Source organism: Aptenodytes forsteri, unplaced genomic scaffold (assembly GCF_000699145.1).
Source record: "Aptenodytes forsteri isolate BGI_AS27 unplaced genomic scaffold, ASM69914v1 Scaffold95, whole genome shotgun sequence".
Lineage (NCBI taxonomy): Eukaryota > Metazoa > Chordata > Aves > Sphenisciformes > Spheniscidae > Aptenodytes > Aptenodytes forsteri.
The window spans coordinates 703,637-729,362 of NW_008794624.1; the positions used below are offsets into that span (position 1 = coordinate 703,637).

Consider the following 25,726-nt stretch of genomic DNA (forward strand, 5'->3'; position numbering starts at 1 on the left):
TTGGAGAATTAAGAAATAATAAAAGCTTAACATACTTATGTAATGTGATTAATTTATTTAAGTATAAAAGCACTCTTTAAGAGTGTCTGTAGTGTAAAGCTAACTGGTATGAATTTTCAAAGTATATATGCGCTTTTTGGAAGTTTGGTACACAGCCTAGATTAGTGATTGTCATTGTCTCATGAAAATTCACCTTTTACTTATGTGATTAGAAAGTTACACATGAAAAATATTCTCAATTTGCAAGTTGTTGCTACTTAGTTATTTTACAATTATCTCACGTAAAGAGGTTCTTGAAGGACAGATGATAAAAAAGATCACACCTACCGCTATAATATCCAGAGTGTTGTCACAAACTTTGCGAATCTCAGCATTTTTATCATGCATCAGGTCTATAAGATATGCTGGAGCCTCTGGAAAGAAACTGTTAAGGATAAAAGCTGTATTTTTTTTCACAGCCCTGGGATCTTCCGATAGGTCTTACGCTATATTAAACCTTTCAGAGAACAAGCTGCAATATGCGTAATTCAACTAAAGAAGAAACTAAGTAGATGATAGGAAAAGCATTAAGGTAGTCAAAGACACTACTCTTGACTCATAGTTAAGTTCTCTTTGGCTTTAAGATTTAATTTCATGATAGCTACTCTACATCCAAAAGGATGTACAGTCTGTACAATCCTAAGACACTACGAAATGCTGAAATTTCTTTTTGTCAATAGAAGTCAATCCAATTAAACAGACCAGGAGGAATTTTAACAATGAAATGCAACTTTTAAGTGGAATCAGTTTCACAATGTCTTTACTTCAATGAAGAACACCATAGAAAATATTAATGCTTCTACAGTCGAGGATCCGCAGAAGCAGATTATACATGCTATAAGAGCTGATAAAGCAATAGCACTTCATAATTTAGTATTCTTTTTTCCAAATTAGCAGTTTAATACAAAACAACTGTCCCAAAAGTGTATTGTGATCAATGGATAGTTGGACAAACTAAGTCATGTAGCTAAAGGAAACCTATCTAAGAGTTGAAGACAATACTAAAAAGTTCAATATTATACTGACTGTTTCCCCAGCAGAAAACAACCAGCTTTAGGACCACCACCCACATTTTCTTTTTGAAACAAATATTGGCATCAGGTGATGTAGAAAAACCTGAATAAAAGCTGCTGGGTAACAAGAGCCATTTGTTTGGAGAATTAAGAAATAATAAAAGCTTAACATACTTATGTAATGTGATTAATTTATTTAAGTATAAAAGCACTCTTTAAGAGTGTCTGTAGTGTAAAGCTAACTGGTATGAATTTTCAAAGTATATATGCGCTTTTTGGAAGTTTGGTACACAGCCTAGATTAGTGATTGTCATTGTCTCATGAAAATTCACCTTTTACTTATGTGATTAGAAAGTTACACATGAAAAATATTCTCAATTTGCAAGTTGTTGCTACTTAGTTATTTTACAATTATCTCACGTAAAGAGGTTCTTGAAGGACAGATGATAAAAAAGATCACACCTACCGCTATAATATCCAGAGTGTTGTCACAAACTTTGCGAATCTCAGCATTTTTATCATGCATCAGGTCTATAAGATATGCTGGAGCCTCTGGAAAGAAACTGTTAAGGATAAAAGCTGTATTTTTTTTCACAGCCCTGGGATCTTCCGACTGCACAAATTTCATCGAAACATAGCCAGGAATTTTCTAACACACGTGTTAAGTTCAGCAGCCTTCCCCCAACCACTTTTTTTTTTTTAAAATCACATTTTAAGATACCCAAATATTCTTCAAAATTGCTGAAGAAAAGTTACATGCTCCTTACAAAGAAAATACATTCTGATCTGTTACAGGAAATCCATGCACCTAATATTTGAGTCCAAAAGGCATAGATTCTGTGGAATGGTTTAATCTTTTGAGACTGTTACTTTTGTAATCTTTAGGGACTTTCCTTATTTTAAAAAAGGTTTCCAATGTATATGTCTCAAAAATATTGAAGATAATTTTATTTCCACAATAGGTTAACACTAGTCTCGTTCAAATTGAATGAGAAAAGCGTTGTTCAAATGTTGGTGCTTTATAATTACAGATATAGAAAGATGCAATTTTTTTTTTTTAATTTTATTTTTTTTTTAAAGCTAGCCAAAGCTAGCCACCTAGGAGTCCAAGCAGGAGACAAAGAACAACATCCCGAATGGTTTCTTGGATATTCCACAGAGCTCAAAGGAAAAAGGACATTAAGAAGTAGACCTTGTATTGTTAGCAAAGTAATCACTAATCTGCTATCCCTACAAGGGCCCTATTCAACCTATTCTTTATGTTTCAATAAAATTTAACGTTCAGTTAAGGCTCACAAAGACAGCTAATGTCTCCTTCCACAGTTTTCATATCATCTGAATAAGTTCAACATCAGCAGTAATTGAAAGAACAATTAGTAAAGACTGAATAAGAGTTATAGGTACCATACAAAAAAATTTGGATAGATCCATGACACGAGGAAACTGAAAAACAGATTCAGTCATCAACAGACAGGCAAAAAAAGGAGAAAGAGGAAAGCCAGGAACAGAAATCAAAGTCTCCATAGCAGGAAGAAGTTGGGAGACTTATGCTAAACATAAAATTCAAAGAACAATTAGGTGGACAAAAAATACAGAGCAGGCATTATTTATGTTGTCTAGACTGATATAAGAAAGAATGCCATTAAAGTATTTTAATGCACATAACTTCAGACTATGCAATATATATGCATAATGGTGCAGTGCAAGAAGTTTGTCTATGCTATATGTAAGTTTTTCTATGGACTATGATTTTGACTATGATTTGCAAAACAAATTCACACAGCAATTTAGATGGGATAGGAACTACTGGGTCATCTGGTCCAGTGAACCCCCTCCTACCACCCTCCCTGTTTCAAAGCAAACTAACTTTTAATCTCTACTATTAATCTTGCAGTCCCTCTATATACACTGCTTGGATTTTTTATTCAGCTGAAATAAACCATTTACAAAGAAACCTCTGAGATCAGGAGGTTTATGCAAGAGAAATATAGCCCAAACATCAGTGATGGTAAATTAAGTGCTGTGATTCTAGATGTTTAATCTTTAAAAAAAGATACGGGTTTCCTTGATAATGACATCTCTGGTGGCTTGGTGGAAGACCATCTGATAAAATACATAGATGATCTGGCAGACAAACTCATCATCTTCCTGCTGAGCTGCAAGGAAAAACACACCCACAACTTCAGATCTCACAACTAGACGCTCTTGATGCTTAGAGAAAGCCCAGCTCTTACATGTCAGCTAGACAATTCAATGGTATGCATGAGATTTCGTCTCCTGACAACACGAGTGTTTTCTTCCCTGCTACAGTCAAGCAGAAAGGCCACAGATTGCAGCAGGAGTTGTGGAGGTGTGGGAAAAATCAAATCTATTACACCCCTAGCCAGTATCTCTCTGTCAGTAACGGAGTAATTGCTCCTCCTTTCATATACAAAACACCTACCCCTGCCTTGCAAGAGAAAATGAATGGTGCATTCAGTTACAGCACAGCTACGTCAACTAAACTTCTCTGAAAAAATAGACATGAAGTCAAACATGGCAATATACCATTTAGAAGCTCAATGAGCGCAGGAATGATTCCAGATTTAGCCAGCAGAGCAGCACAAGAGTCATCCATAGAAACTGTTCCAATCATTATCACCACTTCTAAAACAAGGTCATCTTCTGCAGAACCTGGTAAATCAGAAGGCAGAAAGTATTACCTCTTAGAAATTCTTGGCAGTTGTATATTTATCTGTAGATATGATTCTGTTCTACAGTGTTGTGTTTCCCCAAACAATCACAAATCATAAAGATAAACAGGCTCTACTCTGAAAGAGCACTCTAAGTATTCTTCAAGAGACTCTACTTTGAAAGACTAACCAAACTTTGTACAGACCTGGTTTTAGTTTATCCTTGAGGTATGGAACCAGTTTGTACTCTTTCAGTACAAGTTCCCAGTCCAGATCTGGTAAGGTCAAATTTGCAAGTGTTCCCAGGCATTCAATCACAAATTCCTCCTCTTCATCATTTGATATTTGAGCTGCTAAATCACCAACATAATCCTAAAGAAAATACAGCAACAAACATTACAGGTTCTGGGGTTCTTCAGAACTCACAACTTGGTCAAATCAAAACTAGTTCTCAAAGAATGCTAAGGAGACCTTTCTCCTGAAATGAGGGCTAATAAGGCAGTTTCAATTTCAGTTGAAGAATGACCCAAGAAAACATTTCAGCATTCTTCCTCTCCATCCTTTCACTTTCAAGAGATGTAGATAATTTGTTCAGATGGTCCAAAAGTAGCTACTACACACACAGTTTGAGAAAGCTGTTAGAAAATAAGGGAAAGACAACAGCGAACATCATACCACATTAGTGACAGTAATGGAGTCCTCTTCCTGAAGAGTTTGAGAAATAACTACAAGGTTTTCACAGGACATTAACAGGGCCGTCATGGATTCTACTTACTAATTCCATACTGCTTTAAGACAATTTGATATTCAATCTTCATTTTAACAGTACGCTCAAAATTTCCACAATTAGGATGTTGTGTTCCCCCCCCTTCTTTTGAAAGGGCAGCTTTACATGGTTAACTGAATATTAAGTATTCCAAGTTTTAGAATATCTACTTATACAAACCACTTGGCAGAGTGAAAAAAAAAAAAAACAACCCACTTTATTTTGCCCTCTAGCTCTAAAAGCGGAGATTTACGATAACTTAATTGTTATGATGTGCACTCCAGCAGTTGGGTTTTTTTTGTTTGCTTGTTTTTGTTTGTTTCGGAACAGGGACCTACTGGATACAGCTTAAGACCTGTTTTCCCTGTAGTGAGGGATCCAAACCCTGATCTACCAACTGAGATTGCCTTATAAAACAAGACATAAATTAACTCATAACAGCCAAGAAAACTTAAACTGGACACCCTGTAAAGACAAAACACAGCAGCTCTCTAAAGCCAGTCTTTTCCAGTAGGAAGAATTAGAGACCACATTAGGTAATAGATAGTACTTACAATAAACAGGCTTTTAGTTGGCCCATCATGCTGTGAAATATTCCTAATCATCTTCATTAACAATGGGTCCTTAAATTTCAAAGCCCGCTTCATTAACATTTTCAAACCATTTCCTGAAAAGAAACAAACACTTCGGAAATCCTCCAAATAAAAAAATGAGGAAAGTACTGGCCGATCAAAAAAAGCCAACACCACACACAAAAAAAACACACCTTCAACTTTTAAAAGTTGAAAAGGAAAAAGTGAAGAATCCAGACAGGAACTATTTCTTTTTCCAAGTTTAAGTTCAAAAGACAAGACCTGCTCTGTATAAATTCTATAGCTTCTCTAAAACAACTACTATGACCATATGTACTGGTGGGACACTTAAAGTCAGATAAATAACTAAATGCTTCAGGTGTGCTTAGTTATTTTTTCAGACCAAGAAAGGTTCTAGATCTGAACTATTACCCTATCATCAGTGCAGTTAGTGGAGATGCAGCACAGCTGTTGGCACTAGCTCAGAGACTTCTCTCCCCACTCCACAGAATAAATAGGTTGTCATGGTTTTACAAGATTATTTACCAGTCATGTAGACCACTATGTGGGAATACACATAACAGACATACACAGATTTGAAGTACCTGATTGCACAGGGTAAGTCCCACTGTTACCATTATGTTTCCAAATTATCACCTTGCCTATCTAATAAGTGCTACTAGCTTGAATTTAATTGCTACCTTTAATATAAAATTGTATCTCCCTGCTCCCCCTTCTACGGAGCCATGCAGACAATTTTGAAGTGGAATTGCTGGCCATAGAATCCATTGATTGCAATTGTCCCTTCTGAAGTTTAGCAATTTATTACAGTAGTTCATAGTGAAAATTTTGAGCACAAGTGAAAATTAGAGCTACTTAATAATAATGTTCCACTTGAAACTGCTAGTATGAAAGTAATGAAACTTGAAAAGCAATCTAGAGAGCATGAAATGCAGAACGCATCTATACCAAGTAACAAAATACTAGAACCCAAAAGATGCTCAATTTGAAAAAAAATTAATGGAAAGATGCAACTAAATGACATTACTGTACTATTAATTTGGTACTGGCAGGTGAAACGCTGGTTAGCCAAAGATGGATTTTAGGCACCAGGTAGAACAAAATCTCGATCTCTCCATACAGTCATAGTTTCCCAGAGTAGTGCCATCAGTGTGTTTTACAGAACTACATGCACATGAGAGATGTGGGTATATGTGGCTGCTCAGTGTCACTCTTGCCACCAAGACCAATTTTGGGGAGGATGTGGCCATTTGCTTGCAAACATTACCCAAACAGGTGCATTTTACTTTTTAAAAATACATATATAAATGTATAAATAACTCAAATATACATAATTTATATATGTAAGTATATAAAAAATATGTAAACAGTGTTGTCATCTCCAAGAAAAGAGTAAAATTTCAGTATGCTTACCTTCACAGACAAGCTGTACATTTCTTTTGTTAGCAGCAAGGTTAATACAGAAAGAAATAAGTTCCAGGTCAACTCGTTCATCAGGACATTCAAAAAGCATCTTCATTAACTGCCAAGAAACACAAACACACTTAAGTCATTAATCTTTCCAAAGCATTAGAAGAGGAATGTTATGATGTCAACTACAGTAGCTTTTTTTTTAATTAATATTCAGCATTTCTACAGGCACAGTAGTTAAAAAGGTCAAGGGCACAAGATGTATGGTTCCATTATTTGGGGATAACAATGCTTATAAAGTGCCAAAAACGGCAGTCATTCATCACCTTAAAGTAACTTGGGTTAGTTACATTTTATTGCTACCACTGAATTTTTTATTTTTCCTGTTTTTTAAACTTGTGAATGGATAAATTTGTTTTGAAAGTTTAGGTAGATTTAATATAGAAAAAAACCAATTTAGTTCCACAGAAAGTTGGATTAATACCTGGTTGTTTAATAAAATTATGACTCTGTAAACAGATACTTAATTGCAGAATAATTCTACTACTATTTTGCTTTGAGATTACTCTGTTGATAGGTAAATTAGCTGTGGTGTATCTGCAACAATGTGCTTTATCTTTGTAGCTTCCATTGCTAGAGCTGAACACTGCCATATACCAAAGACTTCTTAGTACTAGTCCTATTCTTTTGGTAACAGGACAGAACAACCTGGGTTAACATAAGTAGACAATCGCCTATAACGCTGTTCCAACTCTTCAGCGTCAGTGAATTCCCAGATGATTCCTTAGGCAAATAACCTATGGATTGCCATCATTTTATGCACCTGGTGCCTGTATTGTCCATTACATCACAGGCTATCTAGTCTCATTTTGTTCAATACAAACATTTTAAGTGGCATATTAAATATATGAACATGACTCAAATACATCCATTTCTTTTTCTCTGTTTCTAACCATGGCAGACAAGTTGCATGGATTCCTCATTGACAGGCTGCAGGACATCATTCTATTTGCTCCTAAAACGTGCTCAGCTCATAAGACACATCAAGATTATAATGCAAAGCAGCGTGATGACAAGACTGAGATTACTGGAAGTAGAAACAACTGAACCTAAAGATAAGCAGGACGTAAGATACAAAAAATGTACCTCTGTGTCAAAAAGAGGTGGGGGGAGAAGAAATCAACAACTAATCACTAAATATTTGTGTGCTTGCCCCCTGGTGGAAAGACAGTTTGTAATGCATTAAACACTAGAGAAAGTAAGAAAACAATCCATTTGGGGGGGGGGGGGGGGGGGAAAAGTGACAATAGGATTGCAGGAATTTCACTCCAAAGTATTTTACTACAGCAACTCTGTATGTTTATCTATTACCAGATAGCAGGCTGTCATTCCAAATGGACCCCAAATAACAAAAACTCAACATATTTAGGTTACAACATAGTTATTAATCTATTTTTCTGGGACTTTCATGCACTAATTTAAAAGCTATCACTGACTTCTTCCTCCCTTTCTTAAAAAGGTAGAATCAGGTTTCCCTAGGTTGTTTTAAGAACTTATAAAATCCCTAGTTTATTAAAACCGTAAGCCCGACAGTCACATAAGAGCGAATTAACCAGAGAAGAAAGTTGCCACTTAACAAGTAGAACATGAGCATTCAGAAATCACCCCCTGCAATTCTTCTGTTACAAAACCTTTAAAAACAGATTTTTAAAACCCTTCAAATAATTTGAAGGGAAACATTCTCATTACTTACACAATACAAAATCTGTGGAAATTAGATGTTTAACAAGATGGGATTACACTGTTAATTACTGAACTACTTCTCTATAAAAAGAAAAAAATATATCCAGTTTCAATTAAAGCCGTTCAAATTTTAAAATAATAGTTTCGTACAAGCTCCATGTTTCCCATTATGTCTTCATTTAATTTGATTGCTTCTTGTGCCACTTCAAAAGGAAGAGTAATTGCTGCCAAATAGGAAATATTAAAATTAAATTTGTTCTGCTTTTACTATGTCCATTGTCATCTTTTACTGATTTAACAGGAAGGCAGTAAAAAGACTGCAGCATGTGCAATGAAGAGGCAGTAGTGTTCAATCAGACAAGTCCCATATTGAGTATCAGATACCACAGACCAGGACTGAAATCACTGTGTCTAGACTCTCTGGCACCTGCCTTCACTTATTTACCAGTGACCAGAGGCCAACCCCCACAGCTCTCCATTCACATACACCTCTGTCCAACCCCCTCCCCAAGCCCAGCTCAAACATCTTTGAATAGGTTACAAATAGTTATTAATCTATTTTTCTGGGACTTTCATGCACTAATTTAAAAGCTATCACTGACTTCTTCCTCCCTTTCTTAAAAAGGTAGAATCAGGTTTCCCTAGGTTGTTTTAAGAACTTATAAAATCCCTAGTTTATTAAAACCGTAAGCCCGACAGTCACATAAGAGCGAATTAACCAGAGAAGAAAGTTGCCACTTAACAAGTAGAACATGAGCATTCAGAAATCACCCCCTGCAATTCTTCTGTTACAAAACCTTTAAAAACAGATTTTTAAAACCCTTCAAATAATTTGAAGGGAAACATTCTCATTACTTACACAATACAAAATCTGTGGAAATTAGATGTTTAACAAGATGGGATTACACTGTTAATTACTGAACTACTTCTCTATAAAAAGAAAAAAATATATCCAGTTTCAATTAAAGCCGTTCAAATTTTAAAATAATAGTTTCGTACAAGCTCCATGTTTCCCATTATGTCTTCATTTAATTTGATTGCTTCTTGTGCCACTTCAAAAGGAAGAGTAATTGCTGCCAAATAGGAAATATTAAAATTAAATTTGTTCTGCTTTTACTATGTCCATTGTCATCTTTTACTGATTTAACAGGAAGGCAGTAAAAAGACTGCAGCATGTGCAATGAAGAGGCAGTAGTGTTCAATCAGACAAGTCCCATATTGAGTATCAGATACCACAGACCAGGACTGAAATCACTGTGTCTAGACTCTCTGGCACCTGCCTTCACTTATTTACCAGTGACCAGAGGCCAACCCCCACAGCTCTCCATTCACATACACCTCTGTCCAACCCCCTCCCCAAGCCCAGCTCAAACATCTTTGAATGATTATGCCAGAACTGCATGCCTCAGGAATCTCTCCTGACCGGCTACTCCCTAACTCTGCTGTTTGAAGTGATGCTCTGGTTTCTGAACTTCAGCAGATAATGGCGGACAGGAGCAAAGGGTGCTGTCAAGAGAGGACGTTTACCAGCATTAAGCTGAAAAGAAGCTTATAGATCAAAGAGGGGCCAAACAGGACAACCATGGTGGAAAACATGTGGGTAGCTGTGGAGAACTTGCACACTGCTCTGTGGTAAAATATTAAATATCACCATGACATCACTGCCTAACCATGCCCTTTGATTGGCCAGGTTATTACCAATAAAGGCTTTTATAAGCATCTGGATGGCATTTGCACCTATTTAAACAAAACACGCATTGCTGAGGTCTAAACAAGAATGAACTGTTAATACTCACTTTTAACTGTTACTAGAATAGCACCCACTAACTCCTACAATCCACAAGGATGTTTACCTGGGACAGCACGCGCAAGCCCTTGTCAAGCACTTCGCCTGTTCCAAATGACAACAGGGGATGGATTTTCCAATAACTTTCTACAACAGCTAAACATTCATTATTGAGTATTTGCCAGTTTAGATGTACATCTTTTCTCAAAAGAAAACAAACCCACAGAAGGGCATGTGCTACTATTGAAAAGAGAATTTGGTTTTCTAGGGTAGAATCAGATGTCAGGGACTCCTTTTAAAAAGGTCATTTTCTTCTCCTGATGCCTTATCCACTTCCCATGTTTTCTGCCACCTCCGTCTTCTTTAATAACTGTCTTAATTTTGAACATTCATTAATAAAATTCAAGCTCTGATCGTCCAGCTTGTCCTTTTTGAACAGTTGGCAGATGTGATCTGTGAATAATTATATCAACCACTGAAGCATCAATAGCCATAGGTATCCTTCGAATTCTGTAGTTATAGCCAAAGTCCAATGAAGGCAGCAGACTTGTTTCCTGCTCTGTTAGTCTTTGGATACAGCTCTGGAAGCACTACTTTGAGCAGTCACTGCCTATCAGAACAATGATGTTCACCAAAGCTCAGAGTATGATATCACTGAAGTTTCCACAGCCCCTTACATTTGGCACTGGAGATCTAAGACCCATGCCAAGATTCCCTGAAAGCACGTCATAAGCGAGCCCTGAAACACAGTGCATGAATTCTGCTTTGGCCAGTAACTGCTCAGAACAAAGCAGGTCCCTTATATCATGCAAATGCCTTAACGTATACTTGCTTCTTGTGGCAGAAAAGGCAGTCAGCAGGATGTTTACAAGACCATTTTGTAACATGTACTAGTTATTCCCACCAGTTCTCCCCTCTCTCTTCTCCAAAATCCTCCTGTATTTGGAAAAACATCACCATTTTTGTCATGAGACAATGACTAGAGACATTCTGAAAACTTTCCATGGCAACTTCCCATTCTGGATGTATTTGATGTTAAAAACATGTTTGGCAGGAAAGAAGATACCGCGGTGCAATTCTGAAAAAGCTACCGGCAAGCTTTTACACTTATGCAACACAGGCTTTCTCAACTCCAGCCTCATCAGGACTGAGAAAAAGATCAGTAAGAGAGGATTTGGTACTTGTTAACAAACAAACAAACAAACAAACAAACAAACAAACAAACAAACAAACAAACAAACAAACAAACAAACAAACAAACAAACAAACAAACAAACAAACAAACAAACAAACAAACAAACAAACAAACAAACAAACAAACAAACAAACAAACAAACAAACAAACAAACAAACAACAAAGCACACAACAAAGCACACAAAAAACACACACACAAAACCCAAAACAAATCCCCAAAACCCATGATATTGTGTCTGTGCTTGGATCAAAGACTATGACCGGAGACAAGAAGTCATGCAACAAACTGTAGCCTGAAAGATCGGTGAAGAGCCTTCCATAGTCTTCAAGTCCCCCCTGTTGTGCATGCCTGCAGTTGGAAAAGGAATTGTCACGTAGCAACGTAACACTGCTTGGCTAGTTTCCAGTTCATATCCTGTAACATCGGAGACATTGAAATTTTGATACCCAATGGGATCAGAAAAGAATGTCTTCTAAAACAGTAAAGGAAATACTTTCCACGAGGTTCCCTAAGGACCTGCTGTGCTCAAGCTTTAATCTCTTTCAAGCATTCCCGATCTTCTCTAGAAATGTATCAGGTCACCTGTATTTTTACCAATTCATTGATGCAGCTCAAGTGTTAGCAGCACTGACAGAGAACGTGTCACCTATCCTTTTTCTGGGGACCATTAAAAGACAGCAAGAACACTCAGACTGCCCAATGAGTAGGTGGTTCACTACCGACTCAGCAGCATTGTGGTGGTTCCCACTTTCACCTGTGGGTGTCAGTGCGTGCTCTGCTATGAGTGAGGAAAAGACGAGCACAGGGAAAGATGCATCTTACCACCTCATCAGATATAAAAGCACATACCTGTGGTATACAGTCAGTGTATGCAAACATTGATTTAAAGCGATCATCCATGCTTATGTGATACAGAATACACATTGCTACTTGTTTGTAGTTTTCATTTGCTAGAAGGAGAAAAAAAATCCGTATTAATAGAAGCCTGGTATTTTAAGTACTGTAAACATTTAAAGGGGGAAAACAAAAAGCACAAAAATCCTAACAGAGGGAAAATTTAAATTAGAAATGCAACATTAATGAAAGGGTCTCACCTGGCCTACCCAAATGAACAATGTATTTGTGCAAAGAGGGAACAAAGGCAACATTAACTACTCCCCTTCTCTCCAGCACCTCAAAACATTTCCTTAACCCCACTTTGCAAGAAATATATTTTGTGAAAGGAACACTTAACAATGACAGGCCCTCCAGGGAAAGCCTTCATCAGTTTCCAGCTAGGAAATTAAGTATCAAATGTAATGCCAAATTAGCCGTAGATAGTCCTGTTGAAACAACAAGCTTGTCTCCAAATGAAATTATAAAGAATGCAGCAATGCCAGAGAGAAAAATAACAACTACCACCAAAAAGTGTTGTAGAAGGAATTCAGTGCCTTTCAAGTAAGTCACACACTGATTGTTTTATTAGCCTAGATGATATTATCATCCTGTGGGTGCCTTTTGTGTTTGGTACATTTCAAAGACAACAATAGTATATTTTCACATTAATGCTTACACCAAAGAGAGAAAGATTCTCAAGAAAAATTGGAGCAGTTAAATACTTCACGGCCTACTCACATTAACTGAAAGGTTCTATAAAACCAACTTTGACAAATGTACAAGTGTTTGTTAAGAACACAGACATGTTTGATCCTGACTCACTGCCAAAGTCTGTGCTGAGCATTCTCTTGAGCTCTCCTCTAGCTCTACATTAGCAGGATAGTGGCTATATATGGGATAAAACACTCATCTGAATGTTTATATTAGTTAGACCAGGATGCAATAAGATCATCAACTCAGAATATATTCACTGTTCTTACACAACTGATCAGAAATATCCTACCTTCTACTTCTATTTAAGCTAAGTTAGAATATATCTGTTTAACATTTTGGCAAAGCATCGAGACCTCAAACAGCAACCAACACAGTTAAATTTTTCTTCTGCATACATCATTGGGAGCTGGAATTTCCCTTAAGCAGCAAGGATATGATGCCTTTATCCTGACAACGCAAATTCGTGCCTTTTTTCAAAATTGAATTACCAAAAGAGACCCACGAAACCCTTCTGGCAGTTGCCATACAACAGTGAAGTATTCTTTCCCATGCCAAGCCTAGAAACACAGCTGACCTTTCAGATCCTTCTGGATTCTTACCTGTTTGAAAAAAAACAAGTTGTATCACAGCCTTCCATGCACTTAACAGCTGGACAAAGGATAATGGCCAACTTTGAAAGCTACTCTGACTATTAAAATAAAAGCACAGACAGTACTATAGTTGCTAAAGCATACCCATTCTGTTTTAAGCAAACAAAATGAAGTGTTTATTACCTTCCATGCTTCTCTTGTGACTGGTCATCCTACCTACATGTTCACTTGTAGCGACACCGTAAATCCAACAATTACATGAAAAAAAAAAACTTGCCATACATACAGCTAAAGGCTGCTGCTAAGCAAATATAAAAATTTAAAGAGTAAGTTATGCCCTGAAATTTCATGGGGCTAGGAAAAAAAAAAGCTGTTTACACTGCTCTTACCACTTCTTTCCATGCCTCCATTTAAGACTCAAACATCAAGACTCAAATTTAAGACTTAAATTACAATTACACTTTGCTGGATAATGCAGGAAACAGTATGTGAAGTAAAAGACAAACCAGTATAAAAGGGAGGAAAGTTGGCTCCCCAGAACAGTAACAGGAAAAACAAACTAGAGTGAAGTTGGACCAGACCTTCAGTGGGTATGAACTGGAAGGCAGTCCACAAGAATGGTGCTACTTTCTATCTGCTTAACCTCTGTCCTTCATGATTTTTTTTCGTCCTTATTTTTGCAAAGCTTCATTTGTGCCAAGAGAAAGCATCAGTTAAGATAAAGCCTTACACTTGGTAGCAATAGTAGTTTATTTCCTGGTATTTGGCAATACTGGTAGCTTATTTTCAAATAAAATAGCCTACTGTAGCAGCAAAGGCCTTCTGTTTTTTGAGAAAAAACTCTTTGCATAATTTTCTCTCCCCTTTTTTCAAAGGTCCAGTCTGTCACAATAACCCTTCTAATGCCTTAAGAACACCTTGGGTATCACTGCTGAATGACAGCACTGCCTTGGTTTCTAAACTGCCAAAAATAATAAAAAAGACCTAGATACTCAACTTAAAGTGTGAAGAATATCTAGGATTCAAATAAATTTATTTTCTCTGAATGAACTCTTAATGAGTTGGCTCTTAATGATTAGCACTTAAATCATTCTCCCAAAGTATGTTCCATAAGGCAGATTTCATGACACACCAAAGGCAAAGACAGCTATAGTTTCAAAAAGAAGAGTTGAATTTAAATTTCTTCTTGCTCCGCAGTTACCTGACCCATTTTCCCCGAATTCCCCTGTCCTACTGTCAACACAGGGAACAGAGAGGGGTTTAGAGCATTTAACTCACAGGCTCAGCATGGAAATATTTTTCAATTGTGAATAAATGGAAAAAAACCCCTGAATTCTACTAACCTGGAGATGAAAGTAAACTACAGAACTGAAGTTAAAAGAAAACAGTGTGCAGCTAAAACAGCTTTAAAGTATTTAATGGTGTATGTATTTTAAGTTTCATTTCATTTTAATTTTGCAGAAAAAACAGAATCTCAGGCTGATCTCTGGAAGTTTCACTGGCCCACTTTCCCTATGGAAGCACTTTGGTGGAGGAAAAGCAGAACCTCCTGACTTTTTTCAGTTCTCATGCAGAACAGTGGCAACTCATGATCCAAAGAATCAAACGCTTCAGGAAAATCAAGAGGAGGTGGTTGTTTCTAAGCACAGCCAGCATGATTTAATGCAATTGTTAATCTCACACTCAATTAGGAAGCATACAGCCTATTGGAAAGTTGACCAGAAACAGTGCATAACTAGCTTGTCTAAGATTAGGAAGAGAACAGATTCAACAGCTACAGCGTTTTAAACACCAAGCATCATCTTGCAGGCTGAAGATTGTATAAAAGGATAAGAAGCGACAGACTGAAAAATCCACCAACGGGCCAATTGCCATCCTTTTACTTAGGGACTTCACTCCCAAAAACATAAACTGGCAGCTATTGACTATTACTTGAATATGCCAGTACCAAGATTACTTTTTTTTTAATATAATTATTTTATACTCATCTGAATGCTAATGAATAAAGCCCTAAATCATTGTTTAGAGACTTGGCTGTAAAAAATTCAAACCCTGCCCAGTACCTGGCTGGAGAACAGCTTTCCAAAGCATGGAAGTGATACCTTTTCTGCTATTTTTGACCACTACTGAAGGCCACACATGAAAAAGCAGACACTGCAAGAAAGACTTCCTTATGACTTGGTACAGTAGGCATCAATTATTGCTCTAACTAGAAAAAGCAAGAGAAAGAAGAGACAAAACAATTCTCTGCCAAACGTGTTCATAAAAATCACCAAAGTTTTGGTGGGGTGCCAGAAAGTTGTGGCCTACAAACGCTGGTAGTTTTGAGCATCAAACTTTTTATGACTGAAGGTGGAATAGCCAAATGGCCTAAAGCAGTAAGGGCAGCCTGGAAAATAATGGCCTAGTCATTATGGATTCTTCTGGTATTTATGGCAATAAAACATGAATCATAATGAACTCATTGGATATTAAATGTAGGGGTCACGAGTACTTTGATAGGATTTCCACAAGAATTTACCATTAATTAACCAAATAATTATTTGAAAGTGTTACTGAATTATCCTTAGTTCTTACACAGCCATGCCAGAGAAATTGGTCATTCCCAGCTGAGTGTAGTTAATGCCTTAACAAACCGGTCATTAACTGCAGTTACTGATTTTGTGGGAATTATTGTGTTATAAAATACACTCAACAGTTTATAGAAACAATACTTAGATTTTTTTTTTGCAGCTGTAGTTCAGCTGGAGCAGCTGGGATGGAAAAATATCAGGTCCCTCGGGCTGTTTTCACAACTAGTTTTCTGCAAATTAGAGAGGGAAATAAATACATGATGGGTTCTGTGTTCAAAATGGCTTCAGATTTTTAGCCTTTGAACATTAATAAGAAGCCATGTGCCAGTTCTGTGGACCAACGCCTGAATTCCATGTCTAGTTCTTACTAAGGTTAAAGATCTAAATGGTTCTAGTAGCAGAAGCTAAAGAAAAAAAAATACAATTTCTTGATCACGAGATCAGGTCCTACATTTTGGTTGAGTTTGTGAGCTTAAAATGAAAAAATCCTCCATCAGCTCCACGATAACAAAAGAGAAACTCTAAAGCTGTAAAACTGAAATGCCAATTTGAGTTGCAGTAGCAGCATTCAGCTTTCAAATGCTAAAGTAAAAATGAGAATATAAATGATGGACTAAATTATTCAAATGTAACACTATCAGTAATTCAAGTAGCCATCATTTCTAATGGAATCATCAATGCCTCCACATTAGATATGAAATATACCCTATCCAACTCATGTGTAAAATATTAACTATACTATATCAAAACCAGAACACAAACGAAGGTAAATTCCTACTAAAATGGCAGAGTGAATCTTTATTTCAGTTCCAAACTCTGATACTCTGAAGTGAACTCTGCTGCAAAATTAGGCAAATAAGAAATCTAGATGGACAAGAATGTCACAAACTGAATATCAGATCTATACACTGTCTCACACTGCTGTCAGAAAAAATTGAAATCAAGAGTTTATTCACATGTATCATAATTAGCAGTGATCTTAGGAAAAAAGTGATAGAAAGGTATCTCTGCTTACCTCTATCCCACATTATTCCCTGCAACCAGCTCTGAAACAGTTGGACTAAGTTACTCCATGTGTGGTTTAGACACATATTGGTTTGATTTGCATATGTAAATATAAATCATATTGGATATATCAGTTTATTTTATCAGGAGAACCTGAAAGAATTATCAAATCTGCTCATACTCAAGGAGACTAGGCATTGTAAATAATACATTATGATATTAATTACATACTAATAACCCCTCTTGTGCCACCTTTATGTTATTTGAAACTGGCTTCATACCATAAGCCTAACTTAAAACCCTGATTTCGCCATGGTTGTGCTTTTTTTTTTTCTTCTTCCCAAAAAGAACTAAGTACATGCCACATCTGAAACATGGATACAATTTTTTCTTCTAGGAAACAAAGGAAGTGTAATGATGATTTCTAAGCCAAAGGACTAATAAATTACTAATTTAGGTTGAGTTATTTAATGTTACAGCTACAGACAAAAATGAAGCTGCACATCTGGAGCCCCAGGCTCAATTTCTTTGCCTGGAACTCTATGCAAGGCAGACTGAAAAATACACAGTAAACACCTCACTGCAGTATTGCTACTCATAAAAGACAACAAAGCATAGCCACCGGGCAGACAATATACTGCTAAATTTAGCTATGTCCTTTTTTGAGGCTTGATCTTCCTACAGAAAAAAAAAATTGTTATTTAGGATGTCCTACAACCAATCATACTTGAACTCATATGAATTCACACAGAAATTGGAATATTATTGGTTTTAATATCCCACGCTGCACAGACCAGAAAGAAATCAATTAGAAGTTCAGATTAGAGAGAAAACAGGAGACAATAGGATTATCCCTGAAGGAAGAAGATAAAGCTACTTCTCTTTTCTCCACAAAAGAAATACATTTTGGTATGACAGGTCAAGCTGTCATAGAATCATAGAATCATTGAGGTTGGAAAAGACCTTTAAGATCATCCAGTCCAACCATTAACCTGGCCCTGCCAAGTCTACCACTAAACCATGTCCCTAAGCACCACATCTACTCGTCTTTTAAATACCTCCAGGGATGGTGACTCCACCACTTCCCTGGGCAGCCTGTTCCAATGCTTGACAACCCTTTTGGTGAAGAAATTTTTCCTAATATCCCATCTAAACCTCCCTTGGCACAACTTGAGGCCATTTCCTCTTGTCCTATGGCTTGTTACTTGGGAGAAGAGACCAACCCCCACCTCGCTACAACCTCTTTTCAGGTAGTTGTAGAGAGCAATAAGGTTTCCCCTGAGCCTCCTTTTCTGAGCCTAAACAATCCCAGTTCCCTCAGCTGCTCCACATAAGACTTGTGCTCCAGACCCTTCACCAGCTTCGCTGCCCTTCTTTGGACATGCTCCAGCACCTCAATGTCTTTCTTGTAGTTAGGGGCCCAAAACTTAACAGCTATGATCAAGGAAGAAGCAAGAGATGGAATAATGGTAGTTAATTCTTTTTCTAAGAAACTGGAAATTAGAAGAGGTGGTTCTTAGTTTGAATCAAATTAAGAAAACATCCACTTCCAAAGTAGGTGGAAGAAATTCCACACAAAGCTGCTCCTTTAGAAGTCTCCACCAAGCTACATAAATTAAATGCTATACAAATAAATTGAAATTTATAGAAGGACATGCATCATTTTTGCCATATCTGCACGACATTTCATTAAACTACATCAACTGCTCCAATTACAATTACTAGAAAATATTCAGACTTCTCTGCTCTAAAACCACCCTTCCAATCTTCCTGTTTGGAATTCAGTGGGAATGAAAATAGGTGGAGGTTTCCCATGCTCCTGGTTCTGCAGGTGCACAGCTCCATAGCAGAGCAGCCTCAGTTCTGAATGGATGGTGCAGCTATATTTCAAAATGCTCCTGCTCAAAGGCAGAAAAAAAAATATGCAGGTTACTACCTTTCACTTTGAGAAAGGGGTGATTCACCACATTGAAATGGAAACTGCTATTACCCATGTTTCAAAGTCACTGAAGCACAAAGCTGAAGTTCACATCTACTAAGCCCAAAAAGTGGAGTTAAATATTGGCTGAGCTTTTGAGTCTTCCAGATAACAAGAATTAAGTTCCCTATTATTCAAGAGATACTGTTCCTGTGCAAGAGCCAGGATACTCTTATTGGCAAAGTCTTGGAAGAAAGGTAAACAATTCAGTTATAATCTTCTTATTGTGAAACATTACAGTTTTGTTATTTAAAAGGTCATTTGGTGATGATCTACAAGTTTCTCATAGATCTGATAGCTTTTCCAAAAAGAACAAAAAGATATTTGAGGCCCCAGCCTCACAAAAAGTTTTGCTTTACGCAATGAGACTACTCGAATATGTAAAATTATAACCCATCCTGCAAAGCATCTGTATGTCAGAGACCAAAGGAACAGAAATTGATTGTATAGAGATATACTAGCACTATACTCACTACAGTGCAATAAATTTTTATGTTAGCATATGTCTTCCCCTTCAGCTCAAAGAGTCTGAAGATAATACTATCAACTGACAAAGGACTTCTCGCCTTAGTGACTGCAGACAGGGGGAATCTGCAGTTGGTCTCCTGCACTGGAGCAGATCATCTGAGAAACTCTTAGATAAACAGCAGAAACTTGTGAGTTAAGATGTTTCCGCATTTCCAAAAGGGAAACCAGATTGTAACCTTCCCCCTTACTTCCGAACTTGTAAAAGCCTCAGGATCTGTGGGACTACTACATCTGTAAAATTGTTCCACATGACCCTTTGAGACTGTGCTGGTTTTGGCTGGGATAAAGCTAATTTTCTTCATAGTAGCTAGTATGGGGCTACGTTTTGGATTTGTGCTGGAAACAGTGTTGATAATACAGGGATGTTTTAGTTATTGCTGAGCAGTGCTTACACAGAGTCAAGGCCTTTTCTGCATCTCACCCCACCCCACCCGTGAGTAGGCTGGGGGTACACAAGAAGCTGGGAGGGGGCACAGCCGGGACAGCTGACCCAAACTGACCAAAGGGATATTCCATACCATGTGACGTCATGCTCAGCATATAAAGCTGGGGGAAGAAGGATGAAGGTGGGGACGTTCAGAGTGATGGCGTTTGTCTTCCCAAGTAACTGTTGCGCATGACGGAGCCCTGCTTTCCTGGAGATGGCTGAACACCTGCCTGCCGATGGGAAGTAGTGAATGAATTCCTTGTTTTGCTTGCGTGCGCGGCTTTTGCTTTACCTATTAAACTGTCTTTATCTCAACCCATGAGTTTTCTCACTTTTACTCTTCTGATTCGCTCCCCCATCCCACCAGGGGGGCAGTGAGCGAGCGGCTGCATGGTGCTTGGTTGCCAGCTGGGGTTAAACCACGACAGAGACCATCCCTCTGCCTGCAGGCTTCACAAGGGCTCTGGAAAAGGTGCTCCTCTCTTTCCTACCTTGGTCCTCATACAGGCTTTATGAAGATTATATCAGAGATTAGGAAGACTAGCAGAAGGGCCCCACCCCTTCTTTAATGAGATTTTCCAAGAAACTAGAGCTGCTTGTTTCTGTTCTGTCACACTTTAGGCATTCAAGTTATGCCCTGTAAAGCTTTGGATGTCAACAGTTCATGTAGAAGACTAGGTTTACTTTTTACATTTAAGTATTAATTTGCTCTTGCAATACGCAAAGAAACAATTAAAAGAATTCAGTTAATTACGCAGTCACATATTATAAGCTCCACAGTAGAAATACTGGCTCAGGGGATCATTCCCATTCATCAGTTTAGTGAATTTCCAACAACTCAGCTTCCTCATCTTTAGACTGCTGCCATCTCTCCACTCCTGTCCTTGCTGCTGCCATAAGCATTTCTGTTTTCAGTCAACACTCAAAGTTAGTTTCTTGTATTATACCAAAGTTATCCTCTTCATTAAAAAAAGCTAGTAACACATCTACGTACACACGTGCGCTTGTGAGCAGCACACCACAGCAATGAGCTTTCACCCACCTGAACAGTCAAAGGCCCAGTGTTCAGATTAGTGAGGATCCACCTGCAATAGCTACAAAATGGGAAAACACTGTTTCCAACTCTGGACAGTGTTAAAGGAGTCAGAAAAATCTTAGACAATAGACTTCAAAAACTTGTAAGCTTATATGAAAATATGACGTTATGAACTTCAGTTATTCCCTCCTGACAATTCACTACAATTTACCAGTAGCACGAAGCAGGGATAAGGGGAAGGCTTTTACCTTAAAGTTAGTTGGGATTCTATTTCTGCTTCAAACACAGTATTAGCGATACCAACGTCTCTCTACTTTGAGTTCTATATTTCTCAACATCAGAAGTCAATTTTTTCTTTAATAATACTGAAGTTTGCTGTCTAATCTATAGTTAAGGTATCTAAATAAATGCTGGGTTCTAAGACACATTGTACACCCAACAATCTCCTTAAGTCAGTTAGACGTGCTAGGTTTATTTGTACTTCTAATAAGGATTTAGAAGTTGAATGTTAAGAGTTTTTGTTTTGTGTTTCTTTTGGTGGTTTTTTTTTTGTTTGTTGTTGTGGGTTGGGTTTTTTTTAAGCCTTGGCCATACTCACCACAAATGATAAAAAAACCTACCATTAAAATAAATCCCTTAATAATTACTGCTTTCCAACAGACTGGTCCCTGTAGTTGAACTGTTACTTAATGTGCTTCAGCCAGCCTCTACTATAAAGGAATGGAGACACCCCAGGCAATATTCACACAAGTAGTATTGGAACCAGCTGCTGCAGAGCCACCTTAGGAAAAAAAGGTTTCTCAATTTAATTGGGAAAACAGGAGGAAGCATAAATTTTACTGCCATTAATAACTTCAAGCAATCCCGATATGACTTTACCTCACCCTGATGGCTGGACATGTGCTTTTTGTTAGGGTCTTTGCCACATCTGACCCCTATTGTTTGCTCACTTGATCAGGTAAGAAAATGTATGTTTCTTTATAGGATAAACGAGGCCTATTAAAGTCAGAAAAAACACCGCAGTAGCCTATAAGAAGCTCTATTTTTCAACAGATGTGTGAAGCTCCATAAGTAGTTCATTACAAAAAGGCCAAGTGAACTCATAAAGAGAACACATCTACTTTAAGCCTTCTTAAAAGAAACTTTCATAAAAGGAATAGAACATTAAAAACCCACAGCACTCCGTTAATTAGAGAGCAAAGTACTTCTTGGGTTTTTAAACAGCAGTCAACATATAATCCAGCTTGGCTACATACCATATCAAGACTTGATTGTTAGGAAACCCAACATACAACTGTTTGGCATTTCTTTGATTGCTCATTAAGCCTAACTTGTAAAGAACAGAAAAATATCAGAGGAATTTCAGCAGCTTCCAGAAAAGATTTTAGATAATAAAACTCGCAAAAATTCTATCAATGAACGCTCATCTACTTGGCCGAATACAAATCCACAAAGCCAGTTTTCTTTCAGTCACTGTAATCTGTACTGGAAAACATAACCCAAGATGTTCATCACCACCTAAAATCTTTTTGAGATTTAACACCTTGGCACTGTGTAACACTTTCACAGCCACAACCCTTCTGCACTCCATGTCCCATTTGGGCCCAATCTGTAACTGGTAGTGTGTTGTGACCCACCCACTTTTCAGCTCACCAATACCTGTGTTCAATCAGATTTTTAAAAGTAGCTAGTAACTTCGAGCAACCAAGAAGAGACACTTTAGTCTGACTTCCAAGCATAATGGGTTTCATTCTTTAAGCATGGCTTGCACTGGGAAGTGAATGAAAAGAAAATGGCATTTCAGGACAATATGCATTCAGTACACCCAAGAACTGTCCAGCAGCTCAAAGGGATTTGAGCTAAATGCACACATCGTAGAAAAAAATGTTTGCTCCCTGCATGCAGCCAGACCTACTCCTTTTACCCTTTAAGCAGCAACACAGTTCCCATTGTAACAGCTTCCACACCATTCCCTATCATTTATATCCTTTTGAAAGGAAAAATTAACTCATGGGTGGACACAGAAACCCCAGTTACTGCCTGCCACACCTGCATACTGCCAGGAGCTCCTTCTGAACAGGGGTCCACCAAGAAGAGTTTGCAGCCTGCCATAATACACACAGCAGCACTTGGCTGGTTCTGCTGTACAAACTGCCTGCTGTTCTCACGGAGAATGGAAAATTATTTGTCTCACTTCACAAAGGCTCAGATGCAGAACAAAATAGCACCCTTATTAGAAGAATGTGAATCACAAGCTGTGCATATCTTTAAGAGAGCAGTATGAAAATTTTTTTTATTTGCTTTAGCCCATTAACTGAGAAACAAAGTGGATTTGGTCCAAACAAGAAGTGAGGTTTTTTTATTCTTCCTTGTAGACAATGTTTTCTTCTGTTTGCTACCAGGGCATTTACTTTAGCAACCAATCACACATCCAGGGGAAGGATTACGAAAAAGGGTAACATTTCCCTCCTGTCCAACAGTGGAAGAGCATTCACAGGGATAAAGGAAGGATCTGAATCTGTTTTCTTAAAGTTCAGCTCTACGTTTCCCCCTTTCAGTGAGAATACTTTCCACAAACAAATACACTAACCACCAAACTCTACTGTATTTGGAGCAAGTCACTCCTCTACTCCACTTCACTTAAATTATGCCATGCAAAGCAAAATGAGAACACTGTAAGAGTGAAGCAAACCTCCACAGAATATTCTATAGTGTACTGCTTTGGTCTCTCCTTCTGAGGTGATGATTACAGGGCAATGAATCTGTGTTTTCCACATTTCAGGCAAACACCTAGGTTAAACCACTTGGTGAATTCACATGAATCTTCACCTTAATTCACTGAAGCAATACTTCACATATACTGGCACATAAAGCATTCACACAGAGAATGTATATAAAAAAAAGATAGATCACAGTAAATATAATTTCTAAGTATTAAGGCAAAGCCACCAGTACAAAAAAGTTCACTGCAAGGCCCTAGTGACTCAACAATTACAAAGTTTTCTTAAAGAACTGAAGTCACACAAATCAACAAAATCTCTTTTCATACCTCTTCGAGCAGCTTGTATATAGAAAAACCTGAATACAGCAGGCTGTATCTCATAGGCCTCCACAGCTCTGCTCCAGCTTCTGATTCTCAAGTCTGAAGCCAAGTTTCCCTCAACTGCACCCAGTTCTTTGCGATTCAGAGCATAACAAAGATCAGCTGTAGTTGATTAACTTGGGTGCCTGGAGGGAGCAAGAGGAGTCTTGTCATATACAATACTTCAGACTTGTGAAGAGAAGCCGCAAAAACTAGCACGTGGTATGGACTGGCAAAGCTACATGGGGAAGCAGGCATTGGCACTATTAAAAAGAAAAGGCTAATTAAAATGGAAACCAAGACTAAGCAGAATTTCTCATGTCCATGCTTTCAACAGCAGCCTCAACACTCTGGAGTGAGAAGGAAAGAAAGATGGTCCTTCTCCAATATACCCATACCATACTTAGTCCATTCCTTTGATAGCTCAGTTGAAGCCAGTCCATCCTCTCTGCTTCCAGCCTCCACCTACATTTAGTACCTTCCTGCTCCCAAGCCACTAAGTGTCCTTTGGGAAAGCTGCATGTCTTCCAGAACTGCAGACTGCAGCCACCTCAGTGCTCAGCCCTAAACCGCTGCCTGACAAATCTTGTCCTTTAATTCTTTGCAATCTCAACTCTCCCCTTAAACACCTACTACACTTAATTTATACTCATCTCAAACCCAGTGCTAAAGTCTCAAAGGCACAGCATGCACAAATGTTAAATTTCAGTAGGCTGAGTCAACAAACTTGACCTCTTGGCATTAGGAGCTGTATGGTAACTTGTCAACAGCTGTTGAGGTGTGTTAGCACTTTAAGGTGACCTGCAAATATAAGCCGAAGGGTACTGACTTGAATAATGTGTATTTAATACCCAAGTAACCTGTGTAAGAGGGACATCTGGCACATGATTATTTTATTATTAAGGTTGCAGGCTTCCCTGAGACAGGATACACAAAGTGATGTATTTGAGAATTATTTGAATCACCATATCAAGAAGAGTCTCACAAATCACAGAGCTGGCTTAAGTAACAAGTAAAGTAATAGACAATATTTCTACCTACACTTTCTAACCAGCACACTGCAAAATAAGTATCAAGCAATTCTACAGGGAGGAGCTAGGGCAAACAGCACATGCCTCCATGTGCAAAAAAAAAAAAAAGCAAAAGAGAAAAAGAAAAAAGAAAAAGGGTCAAACACGTCCAAGTCAAGGAAAGAACTACCACCCATGGCTAAACAGACAGTGAAGCTTCTGGACGTACTAGTAGAATTTGCTGTAGATTATCCTAACAGCCACTTCAGGAACAGACTGGAATTTTAGCAGCCAGTTCTTCTGAGCTAAACAGCCTTCCGCACAGGCCTACTTACAAGTCCAAGAGAATGGCATTTGAAAAGAAATTCTCCTCTCCACATTAGAATCAGACACTATGTCCTGGTTTCGGCTGGGATAGAGTTAATTTCCTTCCTAGTAGCTGGTACAGTGCTGTGTTTTGGATTTAGGATGAGAATAATGTTGATGACACACCGATGTTTTAGTTGTTGCTGAGCAGTGCTTACACTAGCCAAGGACTTTTCAGCTTCCCATGCTCTACCGACTGAGAAGGCTGGAGGTGCACAAGAAGCTGGGAGGGGGCACAGCCAGGACAGCTGACCCAAACTGGCCAAAGGGACATTCCATACCATGTGACGTCATGCTCAGTATATAAAGCTGGGGGAAGAAGA

General features: G+C 38.0%; 1 protein-coding gene across 2 annotated transcripts in view; it reads right to left on the reverse strand.

Annotated features, from left to right (window-relative positions):
• KIFAP3 (kinesin associated protein 3) overlaps positions 1 to 25,726 on the reverse strand; it is a 71,823-nt gene that overhangs the window by 33,587 nt on the left and 12,510 nt on the right. For both annotated transcript variants that reach the window (XM_019470490.1, XM_009273292.2), the window contains 7 exons: positions 12,068 to 12,168; positions 6,497 to 6,605; positions 5,045 to 5,157; positions 3,931 to 4,096; positions 3,600 to 3,725; positions 3,110 to 3,208; positions 1,519 to 1,604 (listed from right to left, as the gene is read on the reverse strand). In XM_019470490.1, coding sequence (XP_019326035.1) covers positions 1,519 to 1,604; positions 3,110 to 3,208; positions 3,600 to 3,725; positions 3,931 to 4,096; positions 5,045 to 5,157; positions 6,497 to 6,605; positions 12,068 to 12,168 — 800 coding nt within the window. The remainder of the gene's footprint in view (positions 1 to 1,518; positions 1,605 to 3,109; positions 3,209 to 3,599; positions 3,726 to 3,930; positions 4,097 to 5,044; positions 5,158 to 6,496; positions 6,606 to 12,067; positions 12,169 to 25,726) is intronic.